The 14,227-nt window shown below is 45.0% G+C and overlaps 1 protein-coding gene across 1 annotated transcript in view; it reads left to right on the top strand.

Moving 5' to 3' along the window:
* Positions 1-214: 214 nt before the first annotated feature.
* DRAM1 (DNA damage regulated autophagy modulator 1) overlaps positions 215-14,227 on the top strand; it is a 42,796-nt gene continuing 28,783 nt past the window's right edge. Inside the window, exon 1 of the mRNA XM_081085101.1 lies at positions 215-708. Within this exon, the coding sequence (XP_080941227.1) occupies positions 578-708 (131 nt within the window). The 5' untranslated portion in view covers positions 215-577. The remainder of the gene's footprint in view (positions 709-14,227) is intronic.

The raw sequence follows: 14,227 nt of genomic DNA on the forward strand, positions 1-14,227 counted from the left end.
GATGTCACCGCGGTGGGCTCCCCTCTCCCCAGCGGCGCGGGCGAGGCCCCTGGGAGGGGAAGCCCGGGTGTTCCAGGCCTGGTACCCCGGAAACCCCGAGGGAAGGAGGGGGCGGGAGGAGCTCAGTTTCTCCGAAGTTGTGCAACCGCGGGGCTGAGAGCCGGACATTTCCGCCCGCGTCCCCCGCACAGACCCGCCCGCCTGCGCCGACCCCGCCGCACCCGAACCAAAAGCGAAAGGAGCCGCGTCTCCGGAGGGGCGTCCGCGGGGAGGTCCGCGCGCCTCCCATTCCGCGGGGCCGCCACTTTGTGACTTCACTCGCTTCGCAACAAGCCCGGGCCACTCGCGCCCCACCCACCCGGCCCGCCGCTCGGCCGCCCGCAGGCTCCTCGGCTCTCCGCGCTTCCCTTCCCTCCGGCCTGGCCTGCTTCTCCCGTCGCGGAGTCGCCCATCGCGCCGCCCGTGGCCGTGCGCACCGCAAGGTGGCCGCCGCCTGGACGGCTGGCACGTGGCGCCCCCGCCCCCGGAGCTGCCCGGCGCCCGGCCCGGCTGAGCGCCGCGCACCCCAGGCGGCGCGATGCCGCGCTTCCTAAAGGGAATGGCCTTCGTCCCCTTCCTCCTGGTGACCTGGTCATCCGCCGCCTTCATCATCTCCTATGTGGTCGCTGTGCTCTCCGGGCACGTCAACCCCTTCCTCCCCTACATCAGGTAGGCTGGGCGGAGGGTGGACCGGGCGGAGGCGCCGCGGGGTGCCGCTGATGCAGAGGCTGGGACCCAGACCCAGCGGGGTGTCTTTAGAACCTAATGAATGGGATCTGACTACACGGAGAAGAGAGGCTGCCCCCTGGCAGATGTGTAGAGGCAGGGGGCGCGCAGCTGAGCACCAGGAGGGGTTCGGGATAGACAGAGCTACACCGAACTTTCAGGTTGGGGATGGGACAGAAATCTCAGGAAGATGCTTTTCTGGGCAACGACGGATGCCATTTATTGAGAGTGCAAGTTGGAGATCCAGGTGTGAGCTAAAACAGCTCGCATATTTCACTTCTGCTTCCCAGCATCCTCGTGAAGTGGATGTCTGGTTCATGTTTTCAAGAAAGGAAACTAAGTTTAAGCAGATGTTGAAATACCATCAGTGTGACACTGATGTCACAGCTAGGAAATGGTGGAAGCAGAATTCACACCCAAATTACATCCCATGCCCAAAGCAACACTCCAGGTCTTTGGGAATCAGACTGAAGCTCTCCTGGATGGAGCTGGCCAAGACAACCCCCCCCCCACCCCCGCCCCCCCCCCAACCCTTCTCTGTCTGGGTTCTGTGCCCCCAGAGTCAGAGCCCTCAAGCTGTCAACAACTTGTGGCATCTCTTGTGTGGTCATTATGCCGTTTCATTTTTCTTGAGTTTTGGGCTCCACCTTTTTAAGGTCACTTCATCGTTGCCCAGGACACAGGTCCTGATTCTCTTCGTGTGGCTCCCAACTCCGTGTCTTGTCCATAGCAGTCTTCATTAGAACGAGTCTACTCTATCCTAGATTGTGTGGCTTCTCTGGGTCTGTATTGGCTGGTGAGGGGATAATAAAGTTGGTGACACCAAAGTTTGTAGAGATGATACAGATTATAAGCGTTTTCCCTCCTGCAGCCCTCTGTCTCGTGGGCAATATTCCGTAATATTTTCTTTGTGGGTGAGGAGGGAGAAATGAAAGTGAGGCAAGAGGAGACTAGGATTTAGAGATGCAAGGAAGAGAGCATTAAGGAGATAGGGCAAATCTGCAGTCATGGGGGGTCAAGGAGGGTGTTTCCCATACAGAAAGAGGCTCCATGCATCAAGCAAACGTTCCCATCTGGTCGTGTGACCCTGAAGAAACCTGGGCTTGGTGTTTCATGGCTCATCTCAGTCCTAAGTGCCATTGTCTTGCTCCTTAAAAAAAAAAAAAAAAGGTTTATTGATTTCAGAGAGAGGTAGGGTGAGAGAGATAACATCAATGATGAGAGAGAATCATTGATTGACTGCCTCCTGCACGCCCCACACTGGGGATCCAGCTGCAACCCGGGAATCAAATCGTGACCTTCTGGTTCATAGGTTGCCACTCAACCACTGAGCCATGTGCCGGGCTGTCTAATTCCTCTTGATTCTGAAGCAGGATAGATCTCCTCAGACCTGTGTTAAAAGCTTTTCTCACTGCAATGGTTTGAGTGTCTGTGCATTTTAAAAATTTTAAGTAGGAATTATTTGAGCCAAACTGAAGACACGCTAGGGAGCAAGATCTCAAATGCTCCCCTCCCTGCAGTGCTGTGTGTGTGTCCTGGACCTGAAGGTCAGGGACAGATACACATTGGCCAGGCAGCCAGAGGCAAGGTTTGAGTCTTTGTAGACGTGTCTGAAATAGTTGTGATTAATATCACCACAAGGTGAACTTGAAATGGAAGACGTTCAGAAATGGGGAAATGAGCTGACAAGACGAACCACTTGTGAGATGCTCAAATCACAGACGTGCCAGGAAAGAGATTGTACATTTAACAAGGAAAAGAAGCCTTTAGGAAAAGCAGAATGACTGGAGAAAAAGGCATGAGATTGTTCCGTTGTTGCCAGGAGTCATCAGCCTACACACACACAGCAAACATGTGGATTGTTTGCCCACATGTGCCTGGGGCTTTTGGTTGTCTGAGCTCTCTGCCTGCAAAAGCAGCTGGAGCTCTGAAATGCCTCTGCGCCTCCTAGAAAACCAAGTCGTTGAGGAAAGGGCAAGATGTAGGTAAGAACTAGACATCAGGGCCTGATGGGCGTGCCTGAATGATCAGTTTTGTCCAGAAATGTTCAGCTTTGTGTTCTATGATTCATCTCTGCTGTCAATACCTCTTACTCTTCCTTACCCCCACTCCCTCCATTTCCTCCCAACTGCACTGGCTTCCTCCTGTGTCTTAAATGTGACAGGTCTCCCTGTATCCAGGCGTATTATTCACCATAGCACCTATCACCTTCTAACAAACAGGGTGATTTACTTATTATGTTGGTCACCTGTCTTCCCTCTGGAGTATCTATATATCTATACTAATAAAAGGGTAATATGATAATTAGACCGATGTCTTCTGGATGACCTTCTGGACATCCTTCTGGACAAAGCCAGGCCCGGGTGAAGCCGCCCAGGGTCCTGGGTGCCTGTGGCTATGGCTGGCCCGTGTGAAGCCGCCTCTGGTCCCGGGTGCCTGCGGCCAGCCTGGGTGAAGCCAGTCTGGGTTGCAGGTGCCTGTGGCCAGCCAGAGGGAGGGAAGCCCGGGTCCTGGGTGCCTGCAGCCGGCTGGAGGAGGGAAGCCTGGGTCCTGGGTGCAGGGGCCAAGGCAGAGGCAGTGAGGGGTGATCAGGTCAGCAGGGGAGCAGTTAGAGGCGATCAGGCCAGCAGGCATAGGTAGTTAGGGGCGATCAGGCAGGCAGGCAGGCGAGCAGTTAGGAGCCAGAGGTCCCGGATTATGAGAGGGATGTCCGACTGCCGGTTTTGGCCTGATCCCACAGGGATGGGGATTGGGCCTAAACTCGCAGTCGAACATCCCCTGAGGGGTCCCAGATTGGAGAGGGTGCATGCTGGGCTGAGAGACACCGCCCCCCTGTGCACGATTTTGTGCACCAGGCCTCTAGTATATATATAAAAGGCTAATATGCTAAGTGTTCATCTGACCAGTAGCTGTGATGCGCACTATCAGAGGGCAGATGCTCAATGCAAGAGCTGCTGTGATGCGCACTGGCCATTTACAGAGAAACGGCACCTGGTGCCCACAAAGCAACACTCAGCTTCCCCCAAGTGGGACACAGGCCTCCGCCACCACCCTGGAGTGACAGCCCACCAAATCGCAGCTGATGCTGCAGAGACCACATGGCGCAAAATGTGGCCCACAGCCCAGCTCAGCCAGGAAACAGTGGCTGTGGGCACCGGGTAATGACGTCACATAGCAACGCCTGGCTTCTTCTCCCTAGCAACTAGCTTCCTTGCAGTTTCTTCAGCCCAGGAACACACTTGCTTTATAGCCAGGTGGAAACATTTTACACTTTAACCAAATGTCTGTGAAGTGTTTTTCTGTGCCTCATCTCATTTGATCCTCACAGAAGTCCTGGAGTAGTTAGATAGGAGACTCAGTAGAATCCTATTTTTTTTTTTTTCATTAGCCGGAAAACGGAGATTTAGAAAGCTTAGAAAGTTGACCTGACTGAAAAGAAGTAGGAAATGGTGGACCTTGAAAATGACTTTAGGTTTTCTCACTGTGCAGAATATACTGCTGCAGTTAAATATTTTACCCTTTGTTCTCCTTGTGTGATCTACAATAATAATCTGCTTCATGTTGATATTTACTGCTGTGTTGCTGACAATTACCTGAAAGAGAAGTTGGGCTGGAAAAAGTTTAGCGAAATCAGAAAGCAGGTCTAATTAAGCAAGTTTATTCTCTATATATAAAAGGCTAAGTTGACTCGCTTTTGCACAATACATATAAAGCTCTCGCTGGTGCCAATCACACGTGTGTGTTTCGATCTGTCATTGTCTATCATGAATTTGGTTGACACTTGTATTATAGAGAAAGGGCAAATAGTGATATTAAAATAGTTCTTCTAATTAATTTTCTTTCAATGTGCATGAATTTGTGCACAGGGCCACTAGTAAGATTCATGAAGGCTCTCAATATTAGTTGAATTGATATTTCTCAGACATCCACTATGGATATTGTTATTCTTCTTCTAGGGCAGGGCAGGTTGCTTTAGGGGAGGCTTGATCAGGTAGTCATTGGTGGTTGGGATGCAGATAATCCTTGATTGTGGGGTTACATCCTGATAACCTATCTTAAGTTGAAAATATCAACATAAAAAATGTTCAAACCTCTAGAGACTTTTCTTTTTTTTTAATTTTTATCTGAAAAATTTTTTTTATCGTTTTTCTTGTGTTGTAGAGAATTTTAATAAGAGTTTATTTGAGCCAAACTGATGACATGTGCGGGGGAACAAGATCTCACTGCTCCTGAGAATAACAGTTTTGCAGGTTCTTTTATGCAGTTGAAATTAAGGAGAGAACTTAGGAAGATTACATGGAGGTGGAAGGAAGTAACTCGGAGATTGGACAGTTAACAAGGTTATGTGCTCTCTTGAGGGTTGATGCCCCTTCAAGATGCATTGCTTCTGGTATTTCAATGGTGTGTTAACCTACATGTGCAATGGACAGGGCTGGTTTAAAACACTTTATTAAAAGAGTTCTATGCTTGGGGCATGACTGCCCACCATGACCTGATCATTTAGGAATTTATGATCAGATCAGCCTGTGAGATTACTTTCCATAGAATTCCCCTTTTTTTGGTCCAACATATCAAGTTGAAAATGCATTTAGTACACCTAATCTGCTGAACACAACAGCTTAGCCTAGCCTACCATAAACATGCTCAGAATACATACATTAACCTATAGTTGGGCAAAACCATATAAAGTGTTGAATAGCTCATGTAATTTATTGAATACTGTACTGAAAGTGACAAACAATGGTTGTATGGGAACTCTACATGGACCATTAACACAGCTGAAAGCACACTGGGCCTGGAGAATGTTTGAAGCATTGAACTAAAACAAAGAATGTTGACAACACTGTATACTGCAGAGTGTTGGTTGTTTACCCTCGAGATCCCGTGCCTGATGGGGAGTTGGGGGCCATCGCTGCTGTCCAGCATCTCCAGAGTACCAACTGCATATTGCTAGCCTGGGAAAAGATAAAAATTTAAAATTTGAAGTAGGATTCCTGCTGAATGTCTATTGCTTTTGCACCATGGTAAAGTAAAAAAATACATTTAAAAAAATCACAAATAGAACCATCATAAGTTGGGCACTATCTGTATTTAAGATGGTCCTTTCACGTGAGGACCAATTGGATGTTCTGATATTTAAAAAAATAAATATTTTATTGATTTGTTTTACAGAGAGGAAGGGAGAGGGATAGAGAGTTAGAACCATCGATGAGAGAGAAACTTTGATTGGCTGCCCCACTGGGGATGTGCCTGCAACCAAGGTACATGCCCTTGACCGGAATCGAACCCGGGACCCTTCAGTCCGCAGGCCAATGCTCTATCCACTGAGCCAAACTGGCCATGGCTGTTCTGATTTTTTTTAAAAACAATGTTGAACACTTTGAGTAAGACCCATTGCATTTTTAAACAAATATATTTTTATTGATTTCAAAGAGGAAGGGAGAGGGAGAAAGAGATAGCAACGTTAATGATGAGAGAGAATTATTGATTGGCTGCCTCCTGCAAGTCCCACACTGGGGATTGAGTTATCAACCGGGTCATGTGTCCTGACTGGGAGTTGAACAGTGACCTCCTGGTTCATAGGCCAATATTCAAACATACCATGTGGGCAAGCCATTGCATTTTAATTAAGAGCCAGAACCCTGGGAGGATCCCTATCCAGTATGACATTCAAACTGAGTTTCCTTATAATATATTGTCTTATTACATTATTATTCTTCAGTATGTTGGGTAAATGGACAAATAGCTCTTAGACATGTAGAAAGATGCTCAATCTCATGAATCAAATAAAATTTCAAATTAAAACGAACTGATACAATTTTTCATCTACTAGATTAGCGGAAACCCAAATGTGTGACACACTCTATTGGTGAGACTTTGGGGAAACAGGCTATCACACTTTGCAGGTGGAAATGTAAATTGATTAAATCTCTAGAGAGGGACGTTGGCATTATTTATCAAAATGACAAAAATAGCATTACTCATAGCATTGCTTTTAATTAAAAAAGGTTGGAAACCATACAAATAACCATGAGTAGAGGACTGGCTAAATAAATATACTTTATTCAAAGAAGATTTAAAAAAAAACCTCTCTATATAGAATACTCTTTATTTATTTTAAAATATATTTTATTGATTTTTTAAATTAAATCTTTATTCAGATTATTACAGTTGTTACTCTTTTTCCCCCCATAGCTCCCCTCCACCTGGTTCCCACCCCCCCCTCCGCCCTCACCCCCCCCCCCCACTGTCCTCATCCATAGGTGCACGATTTTTGTCCAATCTCTTCCCGCATCCCCCACACCCCTTTCCCCCCCAAGAATAGTCAGTCCACTCCCTTTCTATGCCCCTGATTCTATTATAATCACGTTTATTCTGTTCATCAGATTATTTATTCACTTGATTTTTAGATTCACTTGTTGATAGATGTGTATTTGTTGTTCATAATTTGTATCTTTACCTTCTTCTTCCTCTTCTTAAAGGATACCTTTCAGCATTTCATATAATACTGGTTTGGTGGTGATGAACTCCTTTAGCTTTTTCTTATCTGTGAAGCTCTTTATCTGACCTTCAATTCTGAATGATAGCTTTGCTGGATAAAGTAATCTTGGTTGTAGGTTCTTGGCATTCATCACTTTGAATATTTCTTGCCACTCCCTTCTGGCCTGCAAAGTTTCTGTTGAGAAATCAGCTGACAGTCGTATGGGTACTCCCTTGTAGGTAACTGACTGTCTTTCTCTTGCTGCTTTTAAGATTCTCTCTTTGTCTTTCGCTCTTGGCATTTTAATTATGATGTGTCTTGGTGTGGTCCTCTTTGGATTCCTTTTGTTTGGGGTTCTCTGTGCTTCCTGGACTTGTAAGTCTCTTTCTTTCACCAGGTAGGGGATGTTTCTGTCATTATTTCTTCAAATAGGTTTTCAATATCTTGCTCTCTCTCTTCTTCTGGCACCCCTATAATTTGGATATTGGTACGCTTGAAGCTGTCCCAGAGGCTCCTTACACTATCTTCGTATTTTTGGATTCTTTTTTCATTTTGCTTTTCCGGTTGGGTGTTTTTTGCTTCTTCGTATTTCAAATCTTTGACTTGATTCTTGCGACCCTCTAGTCTGGTGTTGGAACTCTGCATAATATCCTTTATTTTAGTCAGTGTATGCTTAATTTCTAGTTGGTCCTTTTTCATAACCTCGAGGGTCTCACTAGATTTCTTGAGGGTCTCACTACATTTGTCGGCGGTCTCACCAGACTTTTTGAGGGTCTTACTAAATTTATTGGCGGTTTCTAGAAAGTTCTTGAAAAACCTTTAAAGTGTGGTTTTGAACTCTATATCCAGTCGTTTGCTTTCCTCCATTTCTGTCATTTGTGACCTGTTTCTTTGTCTCCGCATTTTTTATGCTTCCCTGTGTTGGTAGAGTGGCTTTGTGTGCTAGGTGTCCTATAGGGCCCAGTGCTCAGCCTCTCCAATTACCTGAGGTGGACACTCTTGGTGCACCCCCTTGTGGGTTTTGTGCACAGTCTTGTTGTAGTTAAGCCTTGATTGTTGTAGGTATCACTGGGAGGAATTGACCTCCAGGCTAATTGGCTGTGAGAATCAGCTCTGTCTATGGTGGAAGAACTTCTGTGCTGAAGACACCCTTATGAGGCAAGACTTGCTTCAGTGGGGCTTTGGTGCTCACTGAGTCTGCCCCCTGAGTGTGTCCCTTATGGATCTGAGGAGTTGTAATTGGATGGTCCCACTCTGACCACTGGGTACAGTGGCTCTTGGATCTAAGGAGGTGCCAATTTAGCCTCTGCTTGAGGCTACCCAGCAGGAGCTACGAAGAGATCTGCAGATTCCCCTTCCTTGTTTGGGGTTTGGAGGTGCCCAAATGAGGTCCAGCTGTGAAGCAATGCAAGCTGCTGTGGGGCCTTGGGCCTTCTCTTGGAAGTTCTGGGTCTGTCTGGCCCAGCTGTAGTTTGTTAAGTAATTTTCAGATTGCAAAGGGCCAGGGCATTCATATGCAAAAGCTTCTGCTGCAGCTTGGGTGGGGCAGGGTCTCAGGGAATCAACAGGGCGGAGCAAGCAGCTATGGCTGATCCTCAGCCCTGCCCTAAGGGGCTCCTCCTCTCAGTGTCCTGGTAATTGCTGCAAGTGCCTTTGAGAGAAAGCCGCCCTCGAGTTCCGAGTTCTGCCCGCTGCCAGACAGTCCAGTTTCTCCCCTTTTGAGTCTGGGTCCCCAGGGACTCACCTGGAACTGGAGTTCAGAGCAGTCGGGGGCTTGTGACTCCCTCCCGAATCAAAAAGACAGCCCTTGCCGCTGTCTTTTTGTGCGCCTCCGTATCTCTGCACTTCTGCACCTCCTTTGAGTCTCAGTGTGCTTTTCTCTTTCCTTCCAGTTGTAGAATTTCCACTCAGCCAGCCTTCCTGTGGTTCTGGGTGATGTCCGTTTTTTCTTTTAGTTGTATTTTTGATTTTGTTGTGGGAGGCAGCAATTTCTGGTTTTTACCTATGCCGCCATCTTGGTTTCTCAGCTTTATTGATTTTTTTACAGAGAGGAAGGAAGGAAGAGGGATAGAGAGCTAGAAACATCGATGAGAGAGAAACATCCCTACCGGGGATGTGCCCACAACCAAGGTATATGCCCTTGACCAGAATTGAACCTGGGACCCTTCAGTCTGCAGGCCGACACTCTACCCACTGAGTCAAACCGGTTAGGGCTAGAATACTCTTTAAATTAATACATTGATATAGAAAAATCTCTGATACATTGTTACATAGGAAAAGCAAGATGCAGAATAAAATATGCTACCAATTAGTAGAGGTGGTGGGACTTGAGGGGTAAAGGGCGGGGGCAATACACATTTATATTTGCTTACATAAAGAAACTAATAAAATGGTTTATCTGTGTATGATGGGCAGAGTAGGTCATGGTCAAGAAGACCTTAGCAGATAAGAAATAAGGTAGAAATAAGACCTTTTTTCTTTTTAAAAAATTAACCTTTTACTTTGAGATCATTGTTGATTCACATGCAGTTACATAAAGTAATAGAGAAAAATCTCATATATCTTTTACCCACTTTATCTCAAAGGTAACGTCTTGCAAACCTGGAACACCTTTTTGTATGTAGTTATTTTTCAGCCACATGGATGGGTTTCTGGTCAGAAAATTCAATTAGAAATATGGGATTTAAACAGTTACTAAACTGCAGTAGTATAGTGTGATATTTCTGGATTATGAGGCCAAGGATGTGAAAACCAAGGGCAAACAAATGTCAACATGGAAGGATTAGTTTAGATTTTTACAAGGTTACACCCACATTCTTGAGCACCATCAAGGTTAATTTGTTATAGTTTCTTATATTTCCTCTGTGACCAAATCCCTCAGGTTATCGTGGTTCACTAGTTACTTATCAACTCCTCTTAGCTTATAAGCTACTCTCTTTTACAACTTCTTTAGCTTGTGTCTCATGCTTCCAGAATGTTCTTTGGCCCTTGGTTTTTCCAATTCTGCATCCTGGTTGCATCCTTTTTTAGCCTGCTCTCCCTTTTTGTCAAGTGCTGTTTGCTGTACCAAGTGTAGTCTTTGGTCACTCCCATTGTTCTTCCTCATGATCACAAACACTGCTCAGTGATTGGTGGCAGAAAACTGGGTCACCTAAAATTAAGCCACTTAAAAGGGGGAAAAAATGACACAGTAAACAAAGTAAAAGAGGTTGAGCCTCTCACTTAGTTAACAAAATGTAGGTTAAAATCACATTGTACTAATTCTTATAATGTACAAAATTCATTATAATGAACACTCCTTATAATGAACAAAAAAATGAAAATGCAAAATTCTTAAAATGAACAAAAATCTGAAAATAATTCAGGTGCTGATTTTTAAGGGAGGAGTACATAATTTTCCAATACTGTTTTGTGATTGCATGATACAAAGTCCTTGATTTCACATTTGATTTCTGAAGGGGGATAGGAAAAGGGTCATTTCTGCAGAAATGTTTTAACTTCAATTTTCCAAATGATAATTCTTAATGTATGTGTAAGGATATTGATATTGTTTATTGTCTGTCTCTCACACAAAAGTTCCATGAGGGTAGAGATATAGGGTCTGTTCACTGCTGTCTCCCCAGCATTTATGACAGTGCTAGACACATAGGGGATGTTTAGTAAATATTGACCGAATCCTAAGATCACTTACAACAGAAGGGCCTACTTTTATTAATCTGGTCATTAATAATGCCCATTTTATTAATCTGGTCAGCTTCTCTTCAATTGTTAACTGATTCTGCCAGCATTCACTGTTGATTAACTTTGTTTGTGTTTCTATCTCTTCTCTGACCCCATTTCTACTGACTTCATGAAATTCTCGATATTTTACAAGGTTAGCAACTTTGGAATCATTCTGACTATGATAAGCCACTCTCTATTATATCCTCTACTTTGGCTGTGTCTCATGCTTCCAAAATATTCTGAGTCCCTTGACTTTTAAAGTTTTGCCAATTCTGCATCTTGGTTGCTTTTGAGTAGCCTAGTCTCACTTTTTGTCAAGTGCTGTTTGCTGGATTGAGTGTGGTCTTTGGTCACTCCCATTGTTCCTCCTCATGACCACAAACCCTGCTGCTCAGTGATTGGTGGCAGAAAACTGGATCACCTAGTAAATATTCACCATGTTGAATATTTACAACATTTGGTAATCATACTGAGAGGGAATACAGTGTGTTGGATAAAGGCGCAACTTTAGAGCAGACAGCTTTGGTTACAATACAAGGCTACCACGTGCCCCAGCTATGGGACTTTGGACAAGTTACTTCTTTCTGCTTCCCTGTGGTTTAAGAATAGCACCTCCCTCATGAGTTAACACATGAACCCACTTAGAACTCATTAACACCCTGGTCCAAGGACATAATAAATTCTCTGTAAGCAATTGCTATTAGTATTATCAAGGGACAAGTCCACATTGGTCTGGATAGATGCTAGTGTTAAGTAGGACAGGATATTTGGTTGAGGGCTAAGTTTTATAAGTGATTGGTGTATTTGTGCACACAACAGAAACTTTCTTAACCAAATTCAACTTAATGAATTTGCTGGTTTAACTGATAACCTCATTTTCTGAAAAATACACGGACTAAAGCCAGTGGACCCTGAAAACCATGCCAGTGATGGCCACTCTGAGCTGCTTGCTTGCTTCTTTCACCTGTTTCTTTGTACCCTTATCAAACGCCAGCTGTGTTTGTTCCCAAAGTGTTTATGCCAGTTGTATTTTTTTTATTGTAATGGTGTGCTTTAACTCAATATAAATAAATTGTTGGTCTGTCAATGCAGAAAGAGAATCGTAGTTTCTAAGAAAGCTCGGTTGAGTGTTTTGGAAAGATTCAAAAGAGACTGCAGTTTGTCCACTAGTGTTTCTGACAAATGTAAGGATTTATAAAAACTGTAAAAAAACAACACTAACCCTGGCTGGTGTTGCTCAGTGTTTGAGTGTTGATTTATGAACCAGGAGGTCAGAAGGTCACAGTTAATTCCGGGTCAGGGCTCATGCGTGTGGATTGCAGGCTCAAGATCCACAGTTAGTGGGTGGGCAGGAGGCAGCTGAGCAATGATTCTCTCTCATCATTGATGTTTCTATCTCTCTCCCTCTCCCTTTCTCTCAGAAATCAATAAAAAACATATAAAAAAACCACAAAAAGGATTCTGCACTCAAATTGCTTCAAAAGTGTCTTAAGATTTTTCTTTTTTATTTTTTATTTTTCATTTTTTTTATTTATTGCTTAAAGTATTACAAAGGGTATTACATATGTGTCCATTTTATCCCCCCGCCCTAGACAGTCCCCTAGCCTCCCCTATCCCCCAATGTCTTATGTCCACTGGTTATGCTTATATGCATGCATACAAGTCCTTTAGTTGATCTCTTACCCCCCTACCTTCTGCCCACCAACCCTCCCCGGCCTTCCCGCTGCAGTTTGACAATCTGTTTGAGGCAGCTCTGCCTCTGTATCTATTATTGTTCAAAAGTTTATAATGCTCTCTATTATCCATGAATGAGTGAGATCATGTGGTATTTTTCCTTCATTGACTGGCTTATTTCACTTAGCATAATGCTCTCCAGTTCCATCCATGACGTTGCAAATGGTAAGAGTTCCTTCCTTTTTAGAGCAGCATAGTATTCCATTGTGTAGATGTACCACAGTTTTCTAATCCATTCATCTACTGATGGGCACTTAGGCTGTTTCCAGATCTTAGCTATGGTGAATTGTGCTGCTGTGAACATAGGGGTGCATATATCCTTTCTGATTGGTGTTTCTGGTTTCTTGGGATATATTCCTAGGAGTGGGATCACAGGGTCAAATGGGAGTTCCATTTTCAGTTTTTTAAGGAAACTCCATACTGTCTTCCATAGTGGCTGCACCAGTCTGCATTCCCACCAGCAGTGCACAAGTGTTCCTTTTTCTCCACATCCTCTCCAGCACTTGTCGTTTGTTGATTTGTTGATGATAGCCAGTCTGACAGGTGTGAGAAGATTTTTCTTAACTTTAAAGAAACCCAAACAAAATGAGATGATTGAGAGTAGGTGTGGTGTATATATCAGAAACACACACATTGGATTTATACTCATGTAACAGTCTTGGCCTACATTAACAAATAGGCAAGTGAATGTATAATTCTATGTTTATGGTGGGTATGCATCCATATACTTTTTGATGACTTCCTGCTTAAACTGACTTCTTGATTACTAACTACAATGAATTTCAGGCAACAGTGACCTTTGCTTTCCTGTTCAACCGTAACAATGGGGTCCGGATAATAAATACCCAGAGAATGAGGTTTGTGTACAGAGAGCCACATATTCTGACGTGATGTTAATGCCATACAGTGCAGTGATGATTATCCCCTAGTGTTTCTAAGCCATAATGTCGTGAGGACGAAAAGGCAGGCATGCCATTTAAAACATTTAGCTGAGAAAAGTATCAGTCTTTTAAATGATAATTTATAGTGTACTAGAGGCTGGGTGCACAAAATTCATGCCCGGGGAGGTTGGGGGGGCGTTCCCCTCAGCCCAACCTGCACCCTCTCCAATCTGGGACCCCTTGGGGGATGTCTGACTACCAATCTTGGGGATTGGGCCTAAATCAGCAGTCGGACATCCCTCTCACAATCCGGGACCGCTGGCTCCTAACTGCTCATCTGCCTGCCTGCCTAATCACCCCTAATTGCCCCCCCCCCACTGCCAGCCTGATCATCCCTAACCACCTCTGCCTGCCAGCCTGATTGCCCCTAACTGCCCCCCTCCCTGCCAGCCTGGTTGCCCCCAACTACCCCCCCTGCCAGTCTGGTAACCCCCAACTTCACCCCCTGTCGGCCTGGTCACACCTTACTGCCCCTCCCACCAGCCTGGTCATCCCCAACTGCCCCCCTTTGCTGGCCTGGTCACTCCTAATTGCTCCCCCCATCCTGGTCACCCCTTACTGCCCCCCCACCAGCCTGGTCGCC

Source organism: Myotis nattereri (assembly GCF_964212035.1).
Source record: "Myotis nattereri genome assembly, chromosome: 2".
Lineage (NCBI taxonomy): Eukaryota > Metazoa > Chordata > Mammalia > Chiroptera > Vespertilionidae > Myotis > Myotis nattereri.